At 31.1% G+C, this 27,802-nt stretch overlaps 1 protein-coding gene across 3 annotated transcripts in view; it reads right to left on the bottom strand.

Annotated features, from left to right (window-relative positions):
• The window catches only part of LOC142339040 (prominin-1-like), a 187,192-nt gene that overhangs the window by 105,162 nt on the left and 54,228 nt on the right, over positions 1-27,802 (bottom strand). For all 3 annotated transcript variants that reach the window (XM_075388692.1, XM_075388693.1, XM_075388694.1), the window contains exons 10-12: positions 27,020-27,109; positions 26,740-26,794; positions 26,366-26,445 (exon numbers count right to left, since the gene is read on the bottom strand). In XM_075388692.1, coding sequence (XP_075244807.1) covers positions 26,366-26,445; positions 26,740-26,794; positions 27,020-27,109 — 225 coding nt within the window. The remainder of the gene's footprint in view (positions 1-26,365; positions 26,446-26,739; positions 26,795-27,019; positions 27,110-27,802) is intronic.

The raw sequence follows: 27,802 nt of genomic DNA, 5'->3' as shown, positions 1-27,802 counted from the left end.
TATTACACAAAGAAAATGATTTCAAATGGACTAAAGAACATCAAAAAATATTTGAACAAATGAAAAAAACAATAACACATAACCTAGAATTAACAATACCAGATACAACAAAACCATTTTACATTATAACAGATGCGTCCAACACAGGCATTGGAGCAGCATTACTGCAACAACATCCAACTGAAAAGAAAATGCGATTAATATCAGCAAATTCTAGACTTTTCACACCGATTGAAATGAGACTATCTACACTAATTAGAGAATGTTCAGCGATTATTTTCGCACTCACAGAATACGAATTCTTATTAACAGGTTCAAATCACCCAATTATTTTATTTACAGATCATAAGCCAATCATTTACCTTTTTACACAAAAGAATAAACCAAACCATAGAGTTTACAGATTTCAATTGATACTAATGAAATTTCCTAACTTACATATTATATGGACTGAAGGAAAAAACCTAGCTTTACCAGATCTACTCAGTAGAACAATAGATGAAGAACATTTTACAAAAACATGTGATATTACAGTGGAAATACCTGAAAACATAAAATTCTTCTTTGCAAAAACACCATTTGCAAATAACCTAGAATGCAAATACAGCATTTGCAACAATACAAACAACGATAACAAAGACACAACACATTATCCAGTTCTAGCCAATATACACAACAACTACTTTGAAATTAACATTGATAAAAACGAATACCATCCGATATCATATGAAAAATATAATACCGAAACCAAAACAAATTTAGTACCGAAATATAAACCAAAAACAAAAAACTGGCAATCACCAATTGTTGAAAAAGATGACTTAATCATAGAGAAAAACCAAAAAGGACCATACATAACTCATCATGACGATGACTATCTTAGATTAATCAACAATGTAAAACAAGAACAAAATTTCGACCATGCAAAAATAACAGATATTTTCTATGATGAAAAAACAAAAGTAACAGAAGAGTTGATTAAAGAAACACAAATAATAGATCCAGTACTTCATAAAGTCAAAATGTGGAAAAAAAATAACAATAAACCACATTCAGTAACAATGGACATACGCGGAAATAAAGGACTATTCGCGTATTACAGAAAGTTTAAATCAATTACAATTGACGAAAAAACTAACATAATGAAAATGATTATTCGAATAAAAAAACAAACAATACAAAGAATCTGTTTACCACTAACATTACTATTATGTGTTTTTTACGAAAACCATTGCGTAGATACAGTTGGTCACACGGGACTTGAAAAAACAAAAAGAAACATAATGGAAAAATATTACTTCCCAAACTTAACAACTTGGATCAAGATACTGATCGCAGACTGAATACAATGTCAAACAAACAAAGTTTTCGCTAACACAAAAACAAAAAGTAAGCAAGAACAATTAGCACCTACAAAAACATACTTTAATGAAATGATTATGATAGACACAAAAGGTCCAATACATCCTACATCTGAAGGAAATAATTTTATCTTTGTGATAGTAGACGCATTCTCACATTACGTAACAATAATGTGTGCGTCACAGAACAATGCACACTATGCAGTTACAGCATTATTTGATCATTGCTTTATGAAATTCGGACTACCCGAAGAAATTCGTTCCGATAACGGATCGGAATATATAAATACAGAATTAACACACCTTTGTAATTACTTTGAAATCAAATTTAAACCGAGCACAACATATGCACCCTGGACAAACGGATTAGTGGAAGGAACTAATAGAATAATTGGACAATTTATCAGAACATTACTCAACGAAAAGTACCAAAACTGGTCTAGAAAAGCAAAATTCTTTCCGTATGCATATAATACGCAATACCAGACAAGATTAGGCATGTCACCTTATGAAGTTGTTTTCAACCAAAAACCAAGAAAACCAACAAAGATTAAACTTGGAACAACTACAGACGAGATGGGAAACTGTAACCCAACAAGAACAAGCGCATGCAAAACACAACCCGCACATACTCACTTAGATAAACAATTCAGTCACCCAAAAATAGCAAAACTACAAAACGGAACGTTCGCAAAATGGTTTCTTGACAAAGAAAAACATTATAATGACACATATCAAACCATAACAAAAATATTACGAAACAGAAAAAGGTTAACTGATGAATTAAATTCAAGGTTCAGAACAGCGAAACCACTTGATAAAAACACATTCGTCTTGATCACAAATCAACAACAGATTGACGGAGTATCAAAGAAACTACTACCTCTAAAAACAGGACCATATTTAATTGTTGATAAACCCACAGAAACAACATACATACTGAAGGACAATACTAATAAACACATTACAATACATAGAAATCATATTGTACCATACTTTCCGAAAGAAAAACATATTAAATTAGAATTACAAAACTACTTATTAACGGAAGAAATCCCAACGCTAAAACAACCCAACACCCAAACAACATCAAAACGGTATACACCGCCCGATGAAATAACACAATCTCATAGTTATAATCTTCGAAAAAGGAAAATAACAATTCCCTCATCTTGTCAATAGAAATAATAATAATAATAATAATAATAATAATAATAATAATATTATTCAAAAGTAATATCTACACAGGCAAAACACCATTCCTTACTATCAAATAAATCTCAAACTCGAAAACCAGTGTAAAATTTAACAACTAGCAAGTTCTTTCTTATTTAATAGCTTAATACTTTCCAACTAGTGCAACTAATGGGCACTACTAATAGCTGTCATGACTATCCCGTAACGTAATAATCATACACTACTCAGACAGAAATAACTATAAATTATTCGTTTCATTCATTTCACACGTATATTCCTTTGCGTGTTCAGTATTAAGTGTTCAGTATTCCTACTCTTTGTGTCTAACATCTAAATATTACGTTTAACATGCTCAGTATTTATACAAGACACACAAATTCCCCCTAACCCGACCCTGTGTGTCAAGAATCCCAACCCCCCAACCCAATTAAAACAGATATAACAAATGTACACATAAATTGAAATCGAATAAATAATACAGATAATAATAATACAAAAATATACTAAAAGGTGCTCAAATTCACCTAACCTCTAACCCATGAAAATTATACAAGCTAACTAATTGTAACCTTATCATCTAAACTGATGTAAAACCCATATGATTTGAACAAATACTAATTCTAACAAATGATTTTAACAAATGCTATATCATCACCGTTAACACCGTTAACACCTTTTAGTAACAGGGATAAAATATATATATGAAAGACAACAGGGAAAATACACAAATAAAGATGTAACAGTCAACGTTTACCAACTGAATATCTGAATATCTGTACTCAAAACTGAAGAGTCTTTATTAACTGACAACAACACACATCTCCATGGGGTACACCAACACACATCTCCACCGAAGATCTCTATTGATGAAACAATAAATAATAATCAAATAAACAAATAAACAAACAACAAAAGAAAATATCCATAAAGAATATACAAAAACAAATTGGTATTGATAGTAGCCCACGAAACCTCAAACTGAAGATTAACAAGGGTAAATTCTCATGTAAACAAGAAAGCAAGTAACAAAAAATATACAAAACTGGAATAGACATTATGAGATAGTTGATATTTACAGTAAACAAAGAAACACAACACAATAACAAAAGAACCAAAGATCAAAGAACAAGAGTGTTATAATAACGTAAACACTCTTGAAATGGAATAGATATTTCGAAGCTGTTAACAATTCAGAATAATCCATTTACGGAATAATAGGGCAACAAAGATGACTAACCACATAGGAAACCGATGAAAATAAGGAAACAGAACTAATTAAATAATGAACAATTGATTAACAACGTAACATGGTATAAACGAAAAAGCGGAAGTTACAAAATAATAAGTACAACATAACAAAAATAAACATGCGGAACAACTTCAACAACGTGTCAGATAGACGAATAAACGAATAAAGCCGAATAAGCAAATAACAAACTTTCAGCAAATAACAACTTTCAGCTATAATGAATAACTTCTTCCATACGAAATAATAACGGGAATACAGAATCTCCACCACTCCGCCATGTCATCTCCATCATTACATAATCATCGGAGACTTGATCTAAAACACAAATACACATTTCTATTTCATTACATTCGAACACATCCAGATATATTAATCACATAACAATCCATAATACATTTTAACGTTTCGGCTAAGATATCTTCGATAATAGGAACGTTTTATTCCTTTTTGCAAACCAATTTGCAAAAACTCCACACATACGTCATTAACTAACACGTCATTTAAAATACGGACGTCATATACCTCGTTAGTACATCTCATTAGTGAGAAAACGGACGTTATATATCTCATTAGTGAGAAAACGGACGTTATATATCTCATTAGTGAAAATACGGACATTATTATTCTAACAAACGCCAATAACTAAAATGTCACAGACATCATTAGTAAAGAAACGGACGTTATCTTTAGAAACCCAAATTAAAACTAAAACCAATTAAAGGGAAGAAAATACCAAATTGACACCATCAATTATGAACAAAGATATCTTAAACAACGAACGTTAGAGACAAACAGTCTCTATGCAGACGCAATTAGTAACAAAAACATACCAATCAACATCTTCACCTAACACAATGGTGATTAAACAAGACAGGTCTTACTAAGATCATTAGTAGATGAAATAAACATTTCAACTACGTCAATACTTCGTTTATGTCAATAATTAAAATCTGCAGAGTTGCACCATCTGCAGAGTTGCACCATCAAAGGTATACAACAGACATACCATATAGCTAATTAGAACAAAAGGTACCAAGCTAATTGGTAAGAACTGGCACCACTAACCATCCCGCTAACGCCACCAACCATCACTAACTAACCATCCTAATGATAGGAAGAACACTTCAAAACAAAAGAAATAGCATAATTGGCAGAGAAACAACAAACTAAGCTTATTGATACCATATAATTGGCACCAAGAAAGAATTAACATACCATGATGAAAGCATACCATCTAACCATCAAACAAATGTCAATATACAAATTACAAGGAAAACAAAATCTCGAGAACAAAGAGTATCGTAACAATCAGAAGAGTAACCAATTCATCAAACGAGGAAACTAACACCATAGTTGGACCCAGTAATTATTGAAATTGACAACTTAAAATCCAAAAAAAAAATTAAAAACGGAAGATATGAAAATGTCACCAACATTATAGAGAGCCTTCGAAAAGAAAGTAAAAATCACAATTCTGATTTTGCCTCGCACAAACCACAACCGTTAAACTTGTTCAAAAATCTGAAAAAATTTGCGAAAAAAACTCAGCTAAGCTGAAAATTCTAAACTCCACAAATACAAAATTTAGTCTTAAGACTAAAAATATTCTATCTCAAAAAGAAATTCAAACTTTTCTCATATTTGTCATAACTCTTTCATTTATCCTTTTCACTCAACAATTCAACAACACCAGGTAAACTGAATCCTTTTAACTACGCATTAAACTATTTGAACTTCTTCTCCCAAAGATTAATCCATCACTACAGTCACCACAGTGATGAAAAACCACCAATGATAAAAGTGTCAGAGTTTTTGCACTCTTTGAACAGAAAACAGCTTTGTATAAAAATCCAAGTCCAAAGAGAAAACTTTGCAAAATTAGATTACTCATTTGGAAACCACATTCATTTTGATAACGATAGTATAAGAACAACAATTTGTAAATTCTCCGATAAAGATTGTTTATTTATTATTGAAGGAAAAACAGAAAGCGGACAAGAAGTAAAACTATTTTGGGGAGAAAAACATTTTGAATTACTAAAACACATAACCATTTGTAACGAAACAATCACAGAGTATAACTTACTGAAACAACAGATCCAAACAGATCGATGTATTGACCTTAACAAACTAAAAACAGTTTTTATAGTTGTATGTAAAAAAGACGCTATAACACTTATAGACGATACAACACCTCTTGACGATAAAACCAAAGAGTAAAACTTTAACAAATATATTGTAACACATACTTTAGGATATGATACCAGTAATCGTAATAGTAATCTACAGATAAATACTGTATAATAATATCTGTAGTGCGGCACAGTTAAGTGTCAGTTACAATTGAGCAAATAACTGTCACTTTTCAGTGCAGCATTACACCTCACATTTACATAATTAATAACAAAGTTACACATTTTATTTACCAGTTTCAAAAATAGATTTCAACGAATCCTTAGTTACAATCTACTTTATACTATCTAAAGTAATATTCTTCCTAACAATACTCCTAGTACCTTGCATTGTAATAATATCGACATATTTAGCTATTGTAACAATAAGCGAAGTTATACGCAACCGCCGAGTTGTATATGCAAGCCCACCAGTACAATAACCCGATGCATGAAACCCACCCCGATATTTACCACATATGTAAAACAAACATAGATATTGTCGAATTAGAAATATTTAAATTTATAAAAATTGCAATTATAATATACTTCTTCGTACGTATGTGCTTAGGACTAATAGAATATTTTGTAAACCCATAAAAATTGATCCCAACCCAGACATTGAAGAATCGATATATCATACATTACATACACAAAAGTTCTACCTCCAAATTGGATTCCCCAACACATCACCATTACATGGTAACATTGTCATATATCAACTAAATATTAGACTAACAACTAACGAAATTTGGATTACAAACCTAGGAGCTCAAACACACCAACCAGAACAAGAATTAATACCAGTAGTTATACTAGCCCCACCGTACATACAACCACCCGGACCAGGTTCTGGAGCCTGAAATTATCTAAAAACAGCAAAAATTGCTTCATCAAATAATAATAACAATAGTAACAATCAACCAGAAAGACCACATCACAACGAAGTAACAGACTTAACAAATATACCCACATCACCAGAAATAGAAGAAACAAACCCCGAAAACAAAAACCCATATACAGTAAGACGAGCAAGAACAGATACACGACATCTACTAAGAGGCAGACGTAGAGCATCACTATCATTTCCTACACAAGACTCTACATTAGTATCATACGGATCAACTGATATAGAATCAAACATAATAAGACCTATAGGAGCAGAACAATCAGAACCACCAAGTCGTATAGGTACACCAACACTAACAAACTTTAGTATCGCGTCACCAAGCGACCAGTCAAGCGTTCATACTATTCCAACACCAACAGCATCAGAACTTCGAGCTAATCCATTTTTACCGCCAACACCACAGCAAAGACAAGATTTCAATTTTGTACAAGAACACTTTCGTGTACAACCAACACAATCACCAAATAGCTCACTTTGGTCAGCAACATCACCGCAACAATCCGCAAGTACAAGTTCAACACCACGAAGAACACCAAGAACATCCTCATTAACAAATACATCTATTAGTGTACCACGAATAGAAATAGCAAATTCCTTACAACCACCACAAAACACAGCATTATCACCTACTTCATTTATACCAGAAATAAGATTATCATCTACACACCCTGGAAGAACTAGAGCAACACCCGTACTCAATCCAAATCCACCAACTTTAAGTAGAATTAATGAACATACATATCTTTTTACACTAGATTATAAAACCTGGAATCCACCTCCACCATTATACGGACCAACTAATCTTGGAGATACTCTCACAAATTGGTCAAGAAGTAGACTTACAAATACCTTAAACCTAACACATCGCCAACGAAATTCAGCACTTGAAGTTCTAGCAACACCATCTCTAGAACTAAAATTTAATACAACGATTAAATACGATACGATATTCAACCATCCATTTCACGCTACCACACCATCTATTGTAACAACAACGATACCAGCACCATTTGTTTGCATTGATTTCGTCTACAAATTCGATCGATACACAAAACAAACTTTAGGATTTGCAACATTCTATAATCCCCACACAGGACTATCATACACATGCCGCTTCAATTAAAATCCATAATACTAATATTATTCCTAATAACATTATTTATCTATATGAAAATAGACACAGAAATAAGATCAAAATATAAAATAAAACAAAATATCAGAGAACAAATTAAAGAACACATACAAGAACGTATGGAAAAACATATAGAGAGTTTCCAATAGAAAAACAAAACAAAAACAAATAACATAAATGTAACCGACCAAGATAACTTTGACAAGTTATTGGATCATGTATTTAATAACAAAACAAAATTTGAAACGGAAATATACAAATTACCATCAAAGTATACATCACCAGACTTAAAAGAATTCAAGAATAGTACAGATTACGAACAAATGTGGGAAATAGCCATAGATAAATGGACACGAAATTGGAATTTTTACAGAGAACAATTAACAGACAGTATTTTGGAAAAATTCCAACTAAATAAAAAAAGAAACAAACGACAGACAAAAGAAGATTACGTTGAATTGAAAGGACAAAACATTAATGGATCAGCAATAGGACCTCAAGACATTTTTATCGAACACTACGACTGCGACGCAGAAGAAATAACAAACGTAAAATACTACGAACTGAACAAAATCAGCACATGTAAATTTAAACCATTAGACTTAGAAATGACAAAAACAGAAGTTCAATTATTATCAAAAGCACAAGCTGTAGAGATTAAAGCATATGCTGTTACAGGAACGATCAAAGAAAAAGTAGAATGGTGTTCACAACACACTCATTACATTAGAGCAAACAGACCGAGCTATTACGTATCAGATGCACGAAGAACGAAAATCCTGGACCCAGACGAAGTTCGTAACGAACTCGCCAGAATTAACTTCCTTAAAAATACAAAATACAGGCCAACAAGGCATAACATATCATTCAATTACTTATCAAACCCACCATTACAAAAAAGACTAGAAAACGTACAAGGAAATATACAATTCAAAGTAGACACTCCTATGGTACCACCATATGGAAGATTAGTATATGATTATACAAACCCAATGTGGGTGCCAAATGAAATCAAAAATGCACAATCAAACTGCCTATCAGGCGTCAAAAAACAAAATAGAATTGACATTTTAGATTGGACTCTAGAGATAAAAGAAGTGTGATCTCCACAAGGGAGAATGTTTACCAACACCCTTTACAAAAGCAACAATCATTTGGGAACCCCAAACACATTGCCAACTATTCGAACTTATTCGGTTTGATGCATATATGGTTAAGTATCAGTAACGATATTGGATAGAAACAAACGCGGAATGGTCATCAGTACAAAAACCAGATGTAGAACAAAAAGTAAAATTTAATGATACATCCTCAATCGCAACAAGATTTGAAATCTACCCATTAGTTGAACGAGAATGTGGATCACCACAACCGTTACATAAAACAGAATACGATGATATCTATATAATATACGAATATGGTTTTGATATGCATACAGGACTTAAAGTAACAAGAAAAGAAGACAAATTTGAAGAAGAAAAATTTATAAAAATAAAACCACAGCAAATTATGTCAAATGCATACACAAGATATGAAGACGAAGAACATCAAAATTATTATTATGGTTTTGTAAACGAGAACACACATCTACAAATGAAAATGGACCTCTATATGAGTAATATATATTCACGCATTAGTCTACAGGCAATAGAATTCTATTCACAGATATGCGAACAAACTCGCAATATTCGACAATTGACACTAACACAAGTACAAAAGAATACACCACTATTAGGATACATCCTTACAGGAGATAGATCCATATTTGTGAAACAAGAAGGAGTCAACGTGATGAAAATGTACAAATGTGCAAAGAAATCATCACCACTATACGTACCACAAACACGTGAATGTTACGACAAAATACCAATACTATACAAAAATAGAGTACAATACGTACATCAACTAACACGACAAACATACCTTTGGGCGAAAACAGTCCCATGTTCACATAGTAATTTCGATCAACTGATCTCAATAGACACAGAAGGAACAGTAAGATACAGATTGACACCATATCCAATAAAAGTAGAAACAATATTAGAAACAATATCACCGGAAGAAATAGTACTTGATAATATGTTCAGCAAAGCAAGCCTCATTGAAAGTGGAATATTTAGCAAAGAACAATTAATACAAGAACGAAAAAGAGATTTACTACACGAATATATGAGAGATCGCGAAAAACCGCTTCAAGAAGCACAATCTGCTAACGCACAAAAGCTACTCGAATTAGAACAATTAGGATTATTACAAACATACAAAAATTATGAACATTCACTTAAATGGTTAAAAGACTTGAACATAAATGGATATAACTTTCAGATTGATCAACCAAGTATAAACTGGAAGGAAATTTTCGACGCAGCATGGCTGAAAGATCAGATACTATCTATCTTTGGTTGGCCATGGTACATACTTGAAAAGATGGCTATCATCTATGCGATGATGAGCATGATATTATTTGTAACAAACCTAATTATAAAATTCTACAACGCTTTTGCAATACATAAAGCGATTGGGAAACAAGCAAGTATAACAAAAATATTATTAACAGGAATTTTTGGAATATTCTCACAAACACTAACCCAACTAGTTGCACAAATACAGGAAGATGATTCCGACAATAATAACGACAATAATAATGATGATAACAATTCACATTACAGTAAAGGACATAATAATTCACGAATACATATTCAACATTTCAGAAGACATTCAACAGAAATACCAACATTAACTCGTAGAGATAAAACGACAGAAAATTATGTGGATACGAACTATAAACACTATAACACTACTATCCGCAGGACAGAACATGGTTTACAACTACGTACATTGGAGTCACCAACAAAGAAACAAGCACCACAACTACCAGAAAGAAAACATAAAACAGAAATATTAACGACAATAGACGAAAGTAAAACCCAACCACTACCGCCAATACCACCACAACTAATAACACCACCTCCAGCATACCAAAGTTTGAGTAGTCTACCACCAATACCAATACCTGTACCAATCCCAAGCGCACCTACTATAGAACAATCGCACGCGATTAAACCGTATTCATATGAAACACAAACAACTCAACAAACACCATATGAAATCCCCCAACCATCAAATAATCAAAATAATCAACATAAACTCATACCAACTTCAAGACTTCTAGAGATACAGAATCCACCACCTATAGATTTCAATCAATTAAAATTAACAAACAACAAAATACAAAACCGTAGCTATAGCTTAGACATCCTCAAAAACGATCAGCCGCATACGAATGAGGTTACATACTACGATACTCATTCAGCGGACACATACGAAATTTAAACCAAACAATACTTTTCAGTAACAACTAACAACACTTATGCCATTACTTAGCCAAATTTTTCCACCTTCTATAAATAACGAACAAAATCTAAGGATTAAACCAGATAACAGCCTAACTACAAAATATATATCAATACGGAAACAAAATATTAAACAAACTGTTTGTAACAAACTTTTTGTAACATAAATATTAATAAACAATAAACATAATCTAGATTAGACTAACCATGTTTGAGTTTTAGCATTCAACAATGGCATCGAACATGGACTACGAATCACCATATAAATCAGACTCGCCATTTTCATACGAAGTAGAGGACGGAGAACTAAGCTGTGAATCAGGCAGATCCAGCCCCGGAACAATTCGGGACTGTGCGTCTGAATGTGGAACACAGAGTGAAAATAACATGATAACAGATAACGAGAAAGTCACCACATTTAGAGTCGAACTGGAAAACAACCAGGAACACGTACAGACACCACAGGAGATAGCACGGAAAATAAACAACAAATTTGGTAATAGACGAAATCTTCAATCCTTTGATACCAGTAATAATAGTACTAGTAACATATCAGAACAAAGAACAAACATAGCTGTACATAGTTACCAGAACACAAGACCAAGACAAAACTATAACCAAAATACTAGCAACACATATATGTCACCACCTCTACCAAATTACCCCCCGCCAGTACGACCACCCCCACCATCAGACAATTACCCACCACAAAGCAACGTTAGACAACGTTTATTTACAAGACAAACAGTTCCAAATACTAACAATCTACGATTTCCATATGCGGTGACACCCCGCTCAAATAACAGAAAGTCTTTCTTCCACCAGTCGACAAATGAACAAACTCCGACCGAAACGGTAATGGAGACGGTCTGGTTTCAAGATAAAGACCCGAAAACACTAAGTAATCCACACGGAATAAATTATAATCCACTTTTATCGTACAGAAATTGCTCGGAAATGCCTTTTGATTCACGATCATACAATTTCTTCATCGCACCATTACATACACTGAAAGACCGTGTATCAGAATTTTTTCCACCACTTCCGTCGGAAAATACAAACACTGTAAAAAGGAGCACGAAAAATATGGGCAGAGATAAAATACATCAATCTCTGTACCCCAAACTTAAGCAATTTTACAGTCTTACGGAACGCTTCCTCTATGATTACGATTATGAGTTCCGTTTACCAAGAACTTGTAATTTTGATTTCCTAGTGGCAAAAGCCTCTCAGGACCTTTCGGCGTATAGCGCATTCACACAGCAACATCAGATTTTTCAATTAAGCTTCAACCTACTCCACCCTACTCCAAAAGATGTACAAAGTAACAATTACAGAGTACATGAGACAAAGTTGATACATAACTTAATATATTATACATTCTTACGAGACAAACAATATACAGCTTCTAAAAGTTTCATACACATCAATGATCAATTGACTTCCCCGTACTTTTTAAACTACAGCTACAGAATAAAATGGAGCTATACAATAGGGACGTTGAGAAACTTCGATCCCATTAAAAATTATTACGTATTTCAATCCAAAGACGAACCAGAGCGACCGCTCATGGTTCCCTTAGAAGCACTCGAACCGTGCGAAGAATATCACGTTTACCACCTGACAGGGAGCGTGACCAATAAGGCGATCACGAATCGTTTAACCTTCAATAACGAAAGAAAGATACCACAGACAGAAAAAGAGATTTGTAACGCACTACAAGCATCGATAACGGAAACTCCTTTACAAGACGTAATTAACTTACTTGGATACTATCTTTCCAAAGACGAATATTTCCTGAAGGAATACAACCATTATTGTGAAAGGGGTAACTATCCAAAACAAACAGAGAAACTGTAACAACAAAAGGAAAGTAACAAGTAACAATTCCCGGACTCAGTAGGTAATAGACTTCAATCTCCATCTATAACAGACTTTAATATTGATTGTTTGTAAATCCTTGCATATGTTTGTTAATCTTTATTATCCCAAATCTATTTCCCCAACTATTCAATCCATATTGTAGATCACTGAATTTGAATCATAATCTTTCAATTATAATACCATTAACCAAATTTATTTCTATCACTAGATATTAATCAGTTTGAAATAAACAGTATAAAACCAAAAATATGTTTTTACTTATACAAAACCTAACCTACTTTTTAAAACTGTACATGTAAATATGCAAAGATTTCACCATAGTTAGTTATATGCAATGCAAACAGGCAATTTTGTAAATAAAGCAAATAGGCAAATAAAATAAAAAAAAACAGAACAAACAAAACACATGAATAATATGCATAACATTTGAATAAATGACTCATAAGCCATGTTAACAACACTGTAAGTAACACAATACTATAGGACATGACATTTTTTCATAAAACAGATTATAACATATTGAATACCTTAATACAATTTACAATCTAACCATACAAAAGGTACATTACAAATTTATTATTTATAACAAACTCTAAATTTAAAATAGAGTAACATATACGAAACAGTCAGGTTAAAAACAAAAGAAAACAGAATTTTCACTCAAATCGAAATTTTCACATGCAAGTTTGTAAAAGTGACAAAACAAAATACATGAAATATATGTAACTCAAGCAGCTACTGTACGACGTTAGCTATAGTAACAACTAACAATCCAATATCATTGTAACAATTCACATAGAAAACAGTTCTCAGATCTCGGGAAACGTTGATCCTTAGATCGTAAGCGCGCAGACAGAGACGTTAAATTAATTCATGAAGTTGAAGAAATAACTGTTAATTGGGATTAGGAAATTGTCATTCGTGTGCATACCCATTGCAAACTACTATAAGCGAGATCTGTAACCCTTTAAAAAATTCATAAGAGACTAGCAGCTAAATGAAAAAATATAGAAAAGTGATAAGCAGCATTTTCACAATCTTACAGACACGGAAAATGTTTCCTCAGTAACAACTCACAAATGGGCAATCGTAGAAGTATGACAAAACAATTGTAAGAACTAATACCATTAAAATAACTCATGACTTCAAACAGGGGCATTAATTAATACATGTTCAACTTCTATAACAAAATTAACAATCAGCATGGCCGACAAATCACATGTCACTGAAAACAAAAACGTTATTCGCCATTTCGTTGACATAATCTCCTTTATGTCACCACCAAAACCATAGCTTGTTAAATAACAATTAACACAACAACATATAACATACATCTTTAAGTTTTCTTTCCAACCGGAAGGGATACTACGTATATCTAGAACATGTAGTGAATCTAAAAACGATTCTTAACATCTAACAGCTAACAGAAACAAACCAAGCAAACCAGGTAAGTCAGGTAAGTCGACGCCGGACATCAGGACGCCTACAACATCAACGACGGGCCTACCCAGAAGGATCTCCGCCCACTGGATAGTGTGGTGGTGGAATAGATACTTTTGTGGTTGATGATGTTCACTCCTTGCTCTTTGGGTAACCGATGTTTCGGAATCGACTCACAGACGAGCCGATCTTCAAGCAACACAACCAAAAAAGAAAGAAAATCCTTCAGAGAGACTACAGAGAAATTAATAAACTATATTCTACTATATTCGATTGGAAGACTTTCAAAACAACTCTAAACCCCGGAAAGATGGAGTCAGGCATGACTTCCAAAAAGGAATATTTAATATTTGAAAGACTTTATTCAGAAAAAGACTGAAATACTCTTTCCTGATTGGATAAAAATGATATATTATTTTATCCTCCTTTCCCTTTATGTGTTTACCCATCTACCCTCTCTCAGCAGAAGAGAAAGTAATTTAGTCAGTACCAGTCACCATCCTGATTTAATAATAGAGTATATTTCTCTCTCTCTACTCCGCTCTTGTTTTGTATTGAGATAAACGTTAGACCGTAGCATTGGGGCCCGTGCACCGTCTACTGAAGCTCAGATAGAAGAGTAACAGACTAGAGGAATAGAACTCTAGTTAGTCAGGTAAGCCTTAAGATTAACTAGTATTCTTGAGACAACCATAAGACAGTTCAGGAAGTACCCTAACAAAGGTAAGCTCTAGAACACGTCTTATATAACGAGCTTTGCTAATTTTTATAACAAATAATTATAGACCTAATTCATTCATTACATCCATATGGTTGGTAGTTAGTACATTATGAATCATTATCTGAGCCATATATTTTTCCATAGTGTCTCCCATGATTGTATTCTTATGTAGTGTAGCTCCAGCTATTATATTTTTATTATATTCTAGAATTTTTGTTATCTTCCCAGCCCCATCTTCATATTTAGAATAAAATGAAATTATTAAATCATCATGATTTGGTTCCTTAATATGATCAATAAACTCATCTATAGTATTACAACGTCTTTTACAAGCTAAACATCTTTTTAGATTAAGAGAGAAGCTGTTTTCATTATCCATTTTTTACTGTTATTATAATTTTTCAATACATATAAAATGAGTAAACTAGATAAACTTATAGAATTAAACAATCTAGAAAAACAAAACAGAAGAAATAGATTAGAAGATAATTTAAAACAACAAGAATATTATGGTGAAATAGAAGAGTTATTTGATCCTCTAACCAAAACTATCAGTGAAACTGCTTCGCAGATAAACGCGAACAATGAACAGAATCTAGCATTAAGTGAACAAACATTAAGAGCAAAAGATTGGCAAAATCAAGCGTTAGATAAACAAACTAAGATGATCGAGCAAGCTGGTTCCCAGTTTGATGAAACTGCTTCCCAGATGGGTGAAACTGCTTCGCAGATTGGTGAAACGTTAAAGGGGTCCATAAAGCAAACTCAAGATATAGCACCAGTTTATGTTGATACAAAAACAGCCAAACTTCTTCATGACATGGGGGCTCAAATTAATCCTAAATTAAAATTAGAACTCGTAGATTTACCTAGTAGGAGATATAAAATGAATGGTGTTGATATAACTCTAGAGCAGGGTGCATTTTTAGTTAGGGATAATGTATATAAGTTTTCAAAAGGATTTACTGATTTTCTCACTAAATCAAAAGTAACATATGATGATAAGGTTGAGGAAGATGAAAACAAAATTAAAAGGTTTTTAAAGGATATTAGATATGATTTAGGAAAAGGGGATAAGAAAAGCGCTAGATATAGAACAATAAAATGTATAATGGAGGTAAGAGATGATATATTTGGCAGGGGATTAAATGGCAACCCAAATAATTTAGTAGAAAGACTAGAATTATTAATACTAGAAACAAAAGCTGGTCATGATGGGTTATATGACGAATTATGGTAAATAGGTGAACCCATGACTACGTCCATCAGGGAACCTGCTTCGCAGATGACTATGTCCATAAATAAAACGTTAGAAAAACAACAACAACATCTAGCTAAAGAAGTATTCAGTCCTCAAATAACAAAGTTTAAAAGACAAAGAATAATACCACTATATAAAGATGAAACATGGTCAGCTGATTTAATTGATAAGTCTTCTCTAAGTAAATACAATAATAATTATAAGTTTATATTAACAGTTATAGATATATTCACGAAATATACATGGGCTATTCCTTTAAAGAATAAATCTGGTTTATCTATAACTAATGGTTTTAAAATAGTATTAAATGAACATCCACAAGGTGGCTCTGAACATAGAAAACCAGAAAAGTTATGGGTAGATAGAGGTAGTGAGTTTTACAAAAAAACCTTTAAAACTTTACTTATAGAATATGGAACCGGCAAAGCCGCTTCAGGGATAGAGCTATATTCTACTTATAGTGATTTAAAGGCTGTGTTTATAGAGAGATTTAATAGAACATTATTACATATAATAAATAAACCAATGTTCATCAATGGCGATGGTAATTGGGTAAATATATTAAATGATGCTGTTGTAACATATAACAATAACATTCATTCAACAATTAATATGACACGACTTGATGCTTCTAATAATCCTGATAAAGTTAAATACACTTTTAGTTTTAAGAATATCAAACCTAAACTTAAAGTTGGTGATTATGTTAGAAATGTAGCTAAACGTAATATCTTCTCTAAAGGTTACACTTCTAATTGGAATAGAGAATTGTTTAAAGTTATTGAAGTTCTAAAAACACAACCACCAACTTATAAAATAGGAGATATCAATGGTGAGATAATAGAAGGTAAATATTACGAACAGGAACTATTGAAATCCGAGTTTGATTTTGAATCTAATAATAAGGTTTTGGAATCATTAAATATATTTCTTAATATAAATAATGACAAGAAATAGATTTTACCAAGCGAAACGTCATATAGGGAATGGAAACAACTTAACACTAAGTAAGGCTCGTGGGTTGTTCCTAGAAGATAATGATAATATTGATATGAAGGATACCAATAAAATTACAAATGTTCATCCTCCTAGAGATGAAAAAATGTTGTTAATAAAGAGTATTGTGACAATAACTTATTATCCTCTTCTAATAAAATGGACATTTTAAGTAGAAACATAACTGAACTAAGAAAGGGTGACTTTGATAAAGTTACAACTAAAACATTACAACTAAAGGAAACACAAGTTAATGAAGAACTAATTAATGAGTTTATTGAATCAACAAATGAAGTCAGAAATACTGTTAAGTTTTGTAATAAATTTTTGGCAGATACTATCTCTAAATATAATCAATTAAAGCAAGAATTTGATAATAATAAATTTAATCAGAATATAACTAACATACACTTAGATGAAATGTTTACTAACGGTCTGAGAGAAATGAAAGAATACAATAAATCTCTTAGAGGTGTTATAGTACAATATATAATTGCTATACTTTTACAAAGTAAGTTACTTGATAATAAAGAGAAAGACAGACTTGAGATGCATTATAGTTTTAATCAAGAAACTATAATGAAAGAAATAGAAAGAATTAATGAAAATAACTAATGAAAATAAGCAAAGCAATGACCAATCCAACAGCACCGAGTGAGAGATTACTATATCCCAACTTGTCAACCGTTAATGAAAAATACATAAACGAAAAGATTCAAGCTAATAATAAATTTAACAACAATATTAACATTATAAAAGATATTAGAAATTATTATGAAACTGAAACTAATAACTATAATAAGAAGTTAAGTAGATATAAGAATTATAATAACAAAGCTGAGATAACAGAAATAGTATTATCATCAATAGCAACAACTGCAACAACAACATCAGTTTCATTAACATGTATAGGATTAGCTTATTCTATACCAACAGCTTTTGCTACAGCAACTGTTTGTGGTTCATTATCAAAAACAATTAATACTAAAATTAGAAATAAAATTATAAAGTATTCACAAATGTATATTTTAAGTAAAGAGTTTAGTGATAAGTTTAATTACCTATAGTAAATCAATGAATGATAATAAAATAGATAATGAAGAGTATAACGAATTTGTTAAGTTATATGAGGATTATAAGAAGAACAAGAAAAACAAGCTGAGTATTTTTTTAGATTAAAGATATTAGTGCTTAGTAATAACAATGTTTTTAGTAATAATAATATTAGTATTAATATTTATCGATAAATATATAATCATAATCATAGCTATAATCATAATCATAAACATAATATAATCATGGATATAATCATAATCATAATCATAATCAAAATTATAATCAAATAATTATCTTTTCTTTGTACCTAAGTATAACCCTCTTCGTTTTTGCACTACTTTTATACCTTCACCAGTAGTTGCAAATTGAATTAAATCAGGTGTAGCCGCCAGAGCTGCTTTAGGGTTTCTAGATGCAGCTGCACTTCCTATTTTACTTGCTATTTCTAATGCTCTTACTGGATTATTAGCAATTTTCTTTCCAAAATTAACCGTAGCTTTACCAACACTTTTAATTAAATCTTTAAGTCCTTCTGCTTCTATTGTTGCATCAGATACTGTCATTGATTTACTCCTTCTACATAAAACACAATTACCTTTTAACATTTTAGTACCTTTTGAAGTAATAGCTCCTCTTATATTAACAGTACCACTATAATGTCTACCTCCAACACAATATGAATTAGTTTTGAACTTATTTAAAATACTCATTTCTATATATAAAAAATAATGGAAGTTAAAAAGTATAATCCTTTTGTTGTTATTAAACCCAAGCCTAAGGTTAGGCCCAAGACTAAGATTAAGCTTGAAGCTAGAGGCTTGGCTCTAGAGAATAAAAAGAAATTAGACATTATTTATGCTAAAGGTTTTGTTAATACTAATAAGAAATAGTTAGGTATTAACAAGAGTAACAATTAGAGCTAACTAGCTATAAGTATAAGTATAAGTATATGGTTATGTATATAATTATAACAATAACTATATTATACTATAATTATAAATTATCGCTAGAGTTATATCTAAAATTATAATTATTGCTAGAGTTATATCTAAAATTATAATTATCGCTAGAGTTATATCTATGACTTAAATTATATCTATGACTTAAATTATATCTATGACTTAAATTATATCTATGATATTATATCAACCATCTTATTACCATCACTATTAACACTACTAACCTTTCTAGTTAATACTAATGCATAACATATAACATCTGCAACTGCAGAACTAAATTTAAAATTGAGTTGTATTGGTTGTGAACCTATATGATCCCTTTGATATCTAGTATCGAATACATATATTCTATAATTACTTTTGAATATTCTATGATTTTTATCTGGTTTTATATTATGTGGTAGCCCATTATAATCTTTATTAAAGCTAACAATCTCTTTAAAAGCATCATTCTAATTATTGGTTCGATAATTAATATTCATGCTATCCTCGGGCTAAAAATCACTACCAATATTACAATAACATTCAGTAACATTCATTACATCAAATGTACTTGCATCATGAGTTTGCTCATTAACATTATTATTTTCAAAACCAACTATAATATATTGTGGTCTTTCCATACCACTTTCCATACCTAGATCAAACAAGAAGTTAGTAGCATTGGGTAAATTCTTATAAAATGTCTTTCTTTCATAATAACTAAAGTCTACATTATTCTTTTTACTTAAACCCTTTTGCACAATAATTCTATTATCATTACTAGGATCAATACTAGGTACACACCATGATATATCTCTAATTTCTATATTACCATCATTAGCAACTGAACCAGGATTAGCATTAACTCTATATAGAGCTCTATCATTATTATTCCTTTTTAATAATAGTTTAAATCCTAAACCATATATAATCTTTTCTAAATCATTTACGAAACCAAATAGATCACTCATCTTAACCATCATATACATATGTCCTCGTTGTGCAGCAATATGGTCACCTTTAAGTTGACTATCTTTATTTCCTTGATTTCTAACAAAACCACTCTCATATTCATCATGGATGCTAGTTAATAACTTATACATCAATAGATTAGGATGACAATGATCTATATATTCAATAGTCCTACCGCCAATAGTTTCAAGCTTAATTGAACTAAACAATGCCATCATACCATAATTAACTAATCTAATATTAGCATCATTAGCAAATACGCCCCCAGCATCATCTGATACAACAAACTCTATCTCTAGATATGAATCACGCAAATTTAAGTGATTCTCTTCTCTATTGAGCATGAGATTGATGTTAGTATTAACCGTATTCATTGTTGCCAGATTATTAGGTTTATATTATATAATCTTACTTTTGTGTATATCATTATTATAAGTATAATTAAGAACCCCATTGCTATATTCAACTATTACACCTGGAGCATATGAGTTAACTGATATAGCAGAATTAATAAAAGAAGAAACTGATGGTAATGTTATAATAGAACCCGATAAGAATACGATGAAATGTTTAATGGAAATAAAACAAGGAGCACTCAGTTTTGATATAGAAAACTCACTAGCCTCATTACTAGGATTTAGAAAAATAATTTATAAAAAAGGTAGATAAAAATCTTAGAAAATTATTGATATTATGGGTTTTAGTACTATTAACATTCATTGTAATGTGATATCTGGAGCTAAGGATAATGGTAAAGATACAGACATACTATATACTTTTAATATAACTGAACCACCAGGTTACTTGATAAATATTATACCAACTAATATCTTATATCAAAATGTAACTAAAGATAGAATTGAATATAAAGAATTTCATACTAAAGATGAGTATGGAAGACCTATAGATTTTAATGGCGATGTATTAAGTTCTACTTCACATTTGATTTAGACTTATACTTGTACTTAGACTTAGACTTATCTGCGAAGCAGGTTCCCTGATACTTAAACTTAAACTAAACTACAAAACTCTCCGATCCCAATTAATTCTTAGTTTACCATTAAAATTTTTATTTTTAGTTATATCAATGACAATATAATTATAAGGCTCTTTCCATACCTTATTGCATATATTAGCAAAATCATTATAACTAAGTTCAACATTATTAAAGAAATCTTGATATATAGATATGAGGACTTTACCTCTCTGTTCAAATAAAATAAATAGGTTACAGTTCTCTCTAACACTCTGCCTAACAGGTTTTGATTAAGATATATCATATTACAGTTATTATGTCTACCTCTACAAAAGTATTCATTAATAACTGGTTCTTTGGCTCTAACATCATTAAATATCATTAGTTTCTTTAAATTTTTGGGTAGTTTATCAGGAGATGGTAAATCTTTTATATCTTCAATAAATTCAACATCTGCTTTTGGGTTTATTCTTTCTATACCATGGTACTGATCACCATTAGGTCCAATGATGTATAACTTATCAAAACATATACTAGCTAGAATTATTTTTTTTAAAAGAATGTCTTACCACATTCACTAGGACCAGATATTATACATCTAAAGTTGTCTGGGAATGCGGCTTCAGTAATTATATCATCATCATTTAGCCATGAATATAGATCATCATTTATGTTTACAGATATCAGTGAAACCGCTTCGCGGATATTATTAGTAGGGCTATTACTAATGCTAATACTATTGCTATTCCTATTAGATTAACTCCTTTGATATTTTTCATCAAATAGATCTGCGAAGCAGGTTCCCTGATATATAAAATTATCTCTATCATTATCATTATCATTATCATTATTAGCAAAGCTACTTCGTAGATCATTATCATTAACATTATCATTATCATTATCATTATCATTATCATTATCATTATCATTATCATTAACATTATCATTATCATTATTAGCTAAGCTACTTCGTAGATCTTTATCAATGACAATATCACTATCATTATTAGCAAAGCTACTTCGTAGATCATTATCATTATCACTAACATTAACATTATCATTATCATTAACATTATTAGCAAAGCTACTTCGTAGATAATTATCATTATCATTAACATTAACATTATCGATAACATCACCTCTACTACAATTCAAGCAAAAACACTCATTATATATTCCTGGATATTTACATTGATTAACTAGAATATTCAAAGCACTTTTAATTCTAAATCCTCTATCAATAAGATAGATCATGTTCAAACAATAAGCCCCACAATAAGATTCATCATATTGTTGTATTTTCGCATTAGAGCCTAGATCAACATATTCTTCTAAAAATAAAGGTGGAGTTTCTACACCAAAACTATCAAAGTAATATGTTGGACCACCTTCTCTTCTTATAACTAAAACCCAATGTGTACCTTCAGTTGGATGTAGATTTATAATAATGTTGAAGTTAGGATCTCTGATACTATCTGGAGTTTGACCTCTCATTACAATTTCAATTGGTGTTAGACTTATATCTTTACCTATATCTTTTACTCTGATATCAATCATAGCATTATTATCAATATTAAAATTATTATTGAATTCCTCAAAAGTTAGGATGGGCATTTTTATATAATAAATTTATTAAATCTAAGTCTAAGTCTACGTCTAAATCTAAATCTGAATCAAATCTATATTTATTATAAAAAAATGGAAACAGGTAGTGCAGTTTTTATTTTTATTATTATAATTGGAATTTATTATATAATATATGATTCAAGACCAAGTAATTATACAAAACTAGAAGAAAGCTTTGGTGAATTTATAAATAGGAGTGTAGTTAGATTTGAATATTAAAAGTCACCACTACATACTATAGTTTATGGTGGAACTGGAACGGGTAAAACATATTTTATTAGACAATACTTAAAGTTATACTTAGACCACGATCAAGTTCAAGATCAAGTTCAACATCAAGTTCAAGATCAAGATCAAGTTCAAGATCAAGTTCAAGATCAAGTTCAAGACCAAGTTCAAGATCAAGTTCAACATCAAGTTCAAGATCAAGATCAAGTTCAAGATCAAGTTCGAGATCAAGTTCAAGATCAAGTTCAACATCAAGTTCAAGATCAAGATCAAGTTCAAGATCAAGACCAAAGGTCCATAGTTATGGTTTGTAAAAATGGCAGAGACTGGATAGATCCTGAGTCTAATAAGTTTTATACTGGTTTAATAAATGTGATATAAATATGATCACAAAAAATAATATGCATAAATTTCCAAATTGTGTAATAGTACTTGATGATATGGGTGATAGGTTAAATAAGGATATAGGTTATTATTTTACTGAAGGTAGACATCATAGTATTCAAATGATTGTAATGTGTCATAAACCAGCTCAAATAATTAATACAGCAAGAATGAGTTGTGATACTATTTATTTAACAACTTATAATGGACCTGACCTATTTAAAAATTTTAAGGAGATATATAAATGTGAACATGACTTCATTAAAATAATTAGTGAATTAAATAGTAACTATTATAATTGTACAGAAGGAATGTCAGATGAACTTCGTTATGGTATAATTAAATATAATAAAAAGGAAAATACTTTTATTATTATTAGTAGTAATAAAACAATGATATATGATTCAAGAGTTGGTTTTCTTGATTTAAAAGCTCTTAGTTTAGAAGATGATTTAGAAAGAGAAGATATAAATAAACTTATAGCATATATGAAACCACTAATGATTAATGCAACAGATAGAAATGTTATTAATCATGATAATTATCAGTTTTATTTTAATAAACTTCTTACTTTAAATAATATTAAAAATCAGAATGATGTTTTAACAAAAGAGATGATTAAGGGAAAGGGTACGAAAATTTTATCAAATATTGGAGGAATTATAGGCACAGGTTTATTTATATTTAATTGTTTTTATCCTAATTCAATATCAAGAAATGCTGGAACTGTAGCAATGGGAGCAAGCACAATGTTGAGTAGAGTAATTTCATTAGTTAATGTTGGATATGGAGAAGAGTTGGAAGGTGAAACACGAAGCAGTTATACTGATCAGGGAAGCAGTTTGGTAAACCACGATCTTTGTTCGTATATTGATCAGTGTAACTGTGACTTCGTCAATGAAGAGATGGGAATTTTGAATAGAAAGGGGGGAAAGTTTTTGAACAAACTATATATAAATAATGAAGAATTTAGAGAAGAGATTATAAATTTTGTTAAAGATAAAAAAGAATTAGACCTTGATTTGATTTTAGATAAGAGATGTAAAACTAATACACTCAATACTTTAGGAAATAAATATTTAGCAGAGTGTATCACATCTAAAGATAATACAAAAGATTTAATTGAAATCAAGGCTAAAAATTATCTGCGAAGCAGTTTCACTGATCCACAAAGTTGGTACACCGATTCTACAGCATAGCTAATATTATCTGTGAATTTAAAAAACAACTCCGTTGAGCTGGTAAACCATGAACAAAGTTCGTTGGAGAACCACGAGCAAAGCTCGTTCACTGATAATTTTATCTATTAAAAATGCTTTTACAAGGTTTAGAGTGTAACTATAAATGTGGAAACATTGCTGTTTTAAAATATCATTATGAAACATTTCATAAAGATAAAACTGATAAATGTATGTGTGGTAATATAATATTAAGTGGTATTTGTGCTAATGATTTTCCCATTGGGGTTGTTTTTTTAAAAAATGAATCTAGTTCTAGTTCTAATTCTAGTTCTAACCCTAGTTCTAATTCTAATTCTAATTCTAGTTCTAACCCTAGTTCTAGTTCTAACCCTAATTCTAACTCTAGTTCTAACCCTAGTTCTAGTTCTAGTTCTAGTTCTGGTTCTGGTTCTAACCCCAGTTCTAGCTCTAGTTCTGGTTCTGGTTCTTTCTATGACTATAACTCTAACTCAGATCCTAACCCCAACCCTAACCCTAACCTTAACCCGGGCTCAAAAGTATTAACTAGATGTTGTAATAAGTGTAATTATATAAAACCACTAAATAATTTTGATGAGGGTAAGTATACATGTAGAAGTTGTATCTCAGCTAAAGTTAATTGTTCATATTGTACTTCTGATATGAGATATGATGGGATACGGGCTCATGTAAAGAAACAACATCCAGATATAGAATTGACTAGAGGATTTAGTAGAAATATAACTGATCGGTGTAACCGCTTCGTGGATAAAACAATTAATCCTAGTTGGCAAAGTCCTAGAGCTGTAAGTCCGTTAGTTATTAACCAAACAGAGGAAAATTGTTCATGTAAATACTATAATTTTGTATCATTTCTTATTAATAATGGAATAAATATAGAAAAAAAAAGAAAATATAAATTTATTGAAAAGTATAGATAATTTGAAATAAAAAGTATAAAAAAAATAAAAACAATATCAAAAAAGAGGGATTCACTCTTTAAGAGCGAAAAAGAGCGATCTTTTCTTCTGGGGATCACTCCGAATAAGAGTGAATCACTCTTAAAGAGTGAAATGTAAATTTTGCTTTGATTTTTTGATTTTTTGTTTTTGTTTTTGATTTTAATTAATTTTTCTATTGAATTTAGAGCTAATATATAGTAGTGGATAAAACAAGGGATTCAACAAACAGTAAAATTTGGCCCGATTCGACATGCGCGATTAGCGTTAGGAGAAAGGGACAAATTTTACTGGTGGTTGAATCCCTTGTTTTATCCACTACTCTGCATTGATTTGAAAAATCACCCACCGTATCAGTGATTTCGGTGCGCGCGTCATCTAGAATCTTTGTGATGTTTCCAACGACATCCTTCATCTCTTGAGCCATTGCTGCAAAACATACACAAATGCTACCCTTTTCAAACAAACTTCATTACTGGAGTTTAGGGTAGGGAAAAGCCCAAATCCAAATTTCTTAGGTAGTTCCTAAATGACGGTTCAAAAATAATAGATAGATCTCAAAAGATTATATCAATTAGCAAATTCTCCTTGAAGGATAACAATCCCCAGAGTTTTGAGGCAAGATTTTGGTAAAATATCTCGAAATATTTCTGAACCTGCAGTCAGCGTGTTTTGTGGAATTGTTCCTAACAAGTTTCAACTATGAATGAGAAATGTACTCACTATCCAGCTGTGACTGTACCATAGTGTTCAAATCTGCTCCTGCTCTTACAAGTGCCTGCAAATAAAATCACAAATTCAACTTGTTCAAATAGGCGAAAAATTGTCGACTTGACATGTCTGAACAGAAATGAACAAGTTTTCAAATAAAACCCTTTAATTTTTTTAAATGATTTGTAAAATCAGTAGTATTTTTTCCTGAAAATTATTTCACAACTATAAGCCCCAGCGAGTAACTCATTTTCATAAAATTGTAAATGCTAGATATCTGGTTATATCTTACATCTGTTAGTAGTGATGATCCGTTGAATCCAGAGGCAATTTCTGGGTCTGTGATGTTCACCTCGGTATAAGTGGCAGTGTAGGTTGCATCCTGTACAAATTATACAGACACTGATTCATTCGAGACCCAAAAAATAAAATAAGCAGTATAAAAGTATAAAATTATTTTCTGTTGGAACATCACTTTGGTTACCAACCTTAGACGAAACTTTGAAAAGTTATTTATACTTATACGTTGCCGTAAAAGCTTGCGAAACTTAATACGGCGCCGTGTATGGTCTTAACAAGTTTTTTTACGGCACCGACCCAAAAGTTGTACTTAACCGTATCTGAAATCTGACCTCTTAAAAAACTATTTTAAATGCAACGCTTGTCTCTTTTTTTAAAGCACATTTATTTATTAAAGCACATTTTAAAGCACTGGATAACATATTCGTGGCTCTGAAAAATTACGAAACTTATTAGCACGGCGCCGTATAACGCCGTATCAAGTATTGCAAGTTTTCTGAGGTATTGTTTTTTCGATATTTATTATTGATTCTTCTCTAAGTAGCAAAAATGCTACCAAAAATTAGCTCACATCAGTCTCAAATTTAAGCTGACAATGTTTGATTTTTTTTACAGGATTCACAAAAAATTTAAAGTATTTTCTGTCATTAATTCATATCTAGTTTTCTTTATTTGAGAGAAGAAATTGGGACTCACTTCCTCTCCAAAAATCAATCTATAATTCAATTTCGGATAAAAAAAATGGCGAAAAGCACTAAAAATTATTTTCATAAAA

The sequence above is a fragment of the Convolutriloba macropyga genome, chromosome 5 (assembly GCF_964194025.1).
Source record: "Convolutriloba macropyga chromosome 5, txConMacr16.3, whole genome shotgun sequence".
NCBI lineage: Eukaryota > Metazoa > Xenacoelomorpha > Acoela > Convolutidae > Convolutriloba > Convolutriloba macropyga.
The sequence above is the reverse complement of the archived record's forward strand: the minus strand, read 5'-3'. Positions and strand labels throughout refer to the sequence as shown.